The sequence below is a fragment of the Colobus angolensis genome, unplaced genomic scaffold, assembly GCF_000951035.1.
Source record: "Colobus angolensis palliatus isolate OR3802 unplaced genomic scaffold, Cang.pa_1.0 Scaffold110, whole genome shotgun sequence".
Taxonomy (NCBI): Eukaryota; Metazoa; Chordata; class Mammalia; order Primates; family Cercopithecidae; genus Colobus; species Colobus angolensis.
The window spans coordinates 1,672,225-1,676,662 of NW_012112031.1; the positions used below are offsets into that span (position 1 = coordinate 1,672,225).

Here is a 4,438-nt window from a genome sequence, read left to right on the forward strand (position 1 = left end):
GCCCGGGCAGAGTGTGGGGAGCACCCAAGTGGGACCAGAGGAACGTCGTGTGTGGCAGCAAGGAGCCCGCAGAGGTACGAGGGGAGGGGCGGCTCGGCCTGCTCCTTGGGCGGGAGAGGAGGAGGGAGCTGCCTCCCTGGCTGAGGGGTCTGGGCTGGATTTATTCAGGAGGCCTGTCACTCCCCAGCCTCCTCTGGGACTTGAAAAACTGGAGCCTGTTCTTGGCAGGAAGATTCTAATGCCCAGGTCGGAGTCGGGGCCCTGGCCAAGGGCTCTTGTGTGGGATGGGGGTGGGCTGGAGGTAGACTGTGAGACCTCCTCTGACTTATCCTCCTGAGACCGACACCTGCCCTTCCCAGAGCCAGCCTGAGGCAGAGTGCAGGTCGAGGCCTGTGATTCTCCTAAATGCAGAGGTGACTCTGGTCAGAGTCATTCACTGGGCTCCCCTGCTGGGTCAAAAGGCAGCTCTCTGGCCACCTCGCCACCCCTCCTGAGACCTCAGGGCCTCACAGGTGTGTCCAGCCTTGTGGGCAAGACCTGACCAGCCTGAGAAAGACGGGCTAAATGGACGCAGCAGGCTGGGTAGGAGCTCTGGGCTGGGAGCCCTGTGGTGGAGGCTTCAGGGCAGGCTTCCCAGAAGAGGTGGCCTTGAGCCGAGCTGACCTGGGGGAGTGCCAAGCATCGTACTCAGGGTTTACAAAGATGGTCTTATTTATTTATTTTTTTGACACAGAGTCTTGCTCTGTTGCCCAGGCTGGAGTGCAGTGGCGTGATCTCAGCTCACTACAACCTCTGCCTCCTGGGTTCAAGCAATTCTCTGCCTCAGCCTCCCGAGTAACTGGGATTACAGGCGCCCACTGCCACACCTGGCTACTTTTTGTGTTTTTAGTAGAGATGAGGTTTCATCATGTTGGCCAGGCTGATCCACCTGCCCTCGGCCTCCCAAAGTGCTGGGATTACAGGCGTGAGCCACTGTGCCTGGCCACAAAGATGGTCACGCCTATAATCCCAGCACTTTGGGAGGAGGCTGAAGTGGGCAGATCGCCTGAGGTCTGGAGTTTGAGACCAGCCTGACCAACACGGAGAAACCTCGTTTTTACTAAAAAATACAAAATTAGCCGGGCGTGGTGGCACACGCCTGCAATCCCAGCTACTCGGGAGGCTGAAGCAGGAGAATCTCTTGAACCCAGGAGCCAGAGGTTGCAGTGAGCCCAGATGGTAGCACTGCACTCCAGCCTGGGCAACAAGAGCGAAACTCCATCTCAAAAAACAAACAAAAAAACCCCAAAAGATGGTCTTATTTTGGTCCTCACCATGCATGTGAGAGGAATAAGGGACTTGTGCCACTGTTTTACAAGGTAAGGCCGAGCCCGGCAGAGTTACAGGAAGTGCCAGGGTCCTTTGGCAAGAGGCAGCCTGGGTGCAGATGCAGACCTGACTCACAGCTCAGGGCCTTGAAGAACGAGAACATTTTGTTTTGGTATTTCCCTCCTATTCACCAAAACGCCCTCAGTGCATGCAATACGAAACACCAGAAACTAAACTGGGGGAAGGAGCTGGGGGGGATGTCCCAGCCCCAGGAGCGGCAGCCGCTGCTCCTGTGTTTGGGATCTGCTCTGATTCTGGAGCCTGCTTCTTCCCCTTGGCAATCGTGACCCAGGACTTGGCGGTGTCTGTGATGGCGTGGGTAGGGTTCCCTGGCGGGCGTGGGAACGGGAGACGGGAACAGAGCTTTCTGTCCCTGCCGCAGGAACATGGCGCCGCTCTGGGGGCTCCTGGTGCTCAGCTGGTCCTGCCTGCAAGGTCCCTGCTCCGCGGTGAGGCTGGGCTGGAGTCGAGGTGGGGTGGGGTGGAGGGGGAAGAAGAGGGACATTGGCGTGGAGGGAGGGCTTGGCTCCGAGGGGCCTCCTATCCTCACCCCTTTCTCCGCAGTTCTCCCCTGTGAGCGCCATGGAGCCCTTGGGCTGGCAGGTACTGGGGAGTGAGGAGCCTGTGACTGGGTGGAAGGTCCCGGGGGTCTCACTGGTGGCTTGGGCAGGGTGGGGGGCCTGTGGGAAGGGTCGCTCTCCATCTGCTTCCTTTCTGCAGCTAACTAGTGGGCCAAACCAGGAGAAGGTGTCCCCACTTACTCTCCTCAAGTTGGGCAACCAGGTACAACCAGGTGGGCTGGGGAAGAGTGGGCGGGGCCAGAGGGAGGAGGGGCCATCGGCAGGGGTGGGGAGCAGGGGCGCGTGGTGAGGCTGAGGCTCTGGAGTCCAGAGGCCAGAAGGGAGAGAGGGCGGGAAGGACCGAAGGTGGGCGCCAGGCCCCAGAATGCCAGTGCCCTCTGCCTGACGCTCCCTCTCCCCTGGGACTGGGACAAGGCCCTGCTGTCCTCAGGCACGGGGGCTGTGACAAGACCTTCAACACAGAACCTGGAGCTGACCGCTTGACCTCCCTGACCCCTGATCTGTCCCTGCAGGAGCCTGGTGGCCAGACTGCCCTGAAGAGTCCCCCAGGAGTCTGCAGCAGAGACCCCACTCCAGAGCAGACCCGCAGGCTGGCCCAGGCCATGATGGCCTTCACTGCCGACCTGTTCTCCCTGGTGGCTCAAACGTCCACCTGCCCCAACCTCATCCTGTCACCCCTGAGTGTGGCCCTGGCGCTGTCTCACCTGGCACTAGGTACCCTGGCACCACTTGTCCAGACCAAGAGAGCTGGGAGGCCAGTAGGAACTCAGTACTCAGTGGTTCTCTGTAGTGGTTCCTCCACCAGGGTCACGTGGCTGTTTGGTAAAAATGCAGATTCCTAGGCCGAGTGTGGTGGCTCATGCCTGTAAACCCAGCACTTTGGGAGGCTGAGGCGAGCAAATCATGAGGTCAGGCCTGGCCAACATGGTGAAACACCGTCTCTACTAAAAATACAAAAAAAGTTAGCCAGACACGGTGGCAGGTGCCTGTAATCCCAGCTATTTGGGAGGCTGAGGCAGAGAATTGCTTGAACCTGCGAGGCGGAGCTTACAGTAAGCCGAGATCGCGCTACTGCACTCCAGCCTGGGCAACAGAGCGAGATTCCATCTCAACAACAACAACAACAACAAATGCAGATTCCTGGGCCCCCACCCATCCATCTGTGTGAATCAGATCTCAGGGACTGGGCCGGGGAATCTGCTTATTTACAAGTCTTCCTCATGCTTTTTTTTTTTTTTTTTTTGAGACAGAGCCTTGCTCTGTCACCCAGGCTGGAGTGCAGTGGTACGATCTTGGCTCACTACAACCTCCGACTCCTGGGTTCAAGCCATTCTCCTGCCTCAGCCTCCCAAATAGCTGGGATCGCAGGCACCAGCCACCGCGCCCAGCTAATTTTTGTATTTTTAATAGAGATGGGGGTTTCACCATGTTGGCCAGGATGGTCTCGAACTCTCGACCTCCGGTGATCCACTTTTGCCTCCCAAAGTGCTGAGATTACAGGCGTGAGCCGCTGCGCTTGGCCCCTCCTGGCGATTCCTATGCACACGTTTGATAAGTTTGATAGCTGCACTCTTTCCCACTGTGCTGGAGGGTCTCTCTCTGGGAAACGGAAGCCCAGAGAGGGAAGGTAACGCGTGAGCTGAGGTCACCCAGCCCGTCAGCCACAGGGGTGAGAGTCACGCAGAGCAGATCCGTGGCTGTGGAAGGATAGCGTGTGGTCCCGTGGATGTGCTCGCCACGGGCATCCAGGAGGGACTGGAGTGAGCAGTGGGGGTGAGAAAGGACCCACGGCTGGGCCTTAGCCTGTGCGGTGCCCTCCAGGTGCTCAGAACCACACGCTGCAGAGGCTGCAACAGGTGCTGCACGTGGGCTCGGGGCCCTGCCTACCCCATCTGCTGAGCCGCCTCTGCCAAAACCTGGGCCCCGGCGCGTTCCGACTGGCTGCCAGGATGTACCTGCAGAAAGGTAGGCACTGACGGCAGGGAGCTGCCTCAGTCCTGCCCGGGGGGTGGAGGAGGTGAGAGAGAGGGGCTGGGCCTCTGGTAGCCAGTGGGAGCGTGGCTGGCTGTGGAGCCTTGAGCCCTGGGAACAGCTTGTGCTCCCTCCATGCAGGATTTCCCATCAGAGAAGATTTCCTGGAACAGTCCGAACGGCTATTTGGTGCAAAGCCCGTGAGCCTGACGGGAAAGCAGGAAGATGACCTGGCAAACATCAACCAATGGGTGAAGGAGGCCACGGAGGGGAAGATCCAGGAGTTCCTCTCTGAGCTGCCGGAAGACACCGTGTTGCTTCTCCTCAACGCCATCCACTTCCAGGGTGTGCTCCTCCGCCTCTCAGATCCCCCACCCTGTAGGCTGAGCTGGCACGTGCAGGCCTTTTTGTTTTTTTTGTTGTTTTTGTTTTTTTTTTGAGGCGGAGTCTCACTCTGTCGCCCAGGCTGGAGTGCAGTGGCCGGATCTCAGCTCACTGCAAGCTCCGCCTCCCGGGTT

At 58.9% G+C, this 4,438-nt stretch overlaps 1 protein-coding gene across 3 annotated transcripts in view; it reads left to right on the forward strand.

The window, feature by feature from the left end:
• SERPINF2 (serpin peptidase inhibitor, clade F (alpha-2 antiplasmin, pigment epithelium derived factor), member 2) overlaps positions 1 to 4,438 on the forward strand; it is a 12,934-nt gene continuing 8,496 nt past the window's right edge. The window contains exons 1-7 of one of the 3 annotated variants that reach the window (XM_011956022.1): positions 1 to 74; positions 1,751 to 1,817; positions 1,933 to 1,971; positions 2,089 to 2,151; positions 2,462 to 2,663; positions 3,771 to 3,914; positions 4,062 to 4,265. In XM_011956022.1, coding sequence (XP_011811412.1) covers positions 1,755 to 1,817; positions 1,933 to 1,971; positions 2,089 to 2,151; positions 2,462 to 2,663; positions 3,771 to 3,914; positions 4,062 to 4,265 — 715 coding nt within the window. In that variant the 5' untranslated portion in view covers positions 1 to 74; positions 1,751 to 1,754. Of the gene's footprint in view, positions 75 to 201; positions 247 to 1,750; positions 1,818 to 1,932; positions 1,972 to 2,088; positions 2,162 to 2,461; positions 2,664 to 3,770; positions 3,915 to 4,061; positions 4,266 to 4,438 lie in introns of those variants that run through there. The other 2 variants (XM_011956014.1, XM_011956028.1) reach the window with 2 other exon arrangements.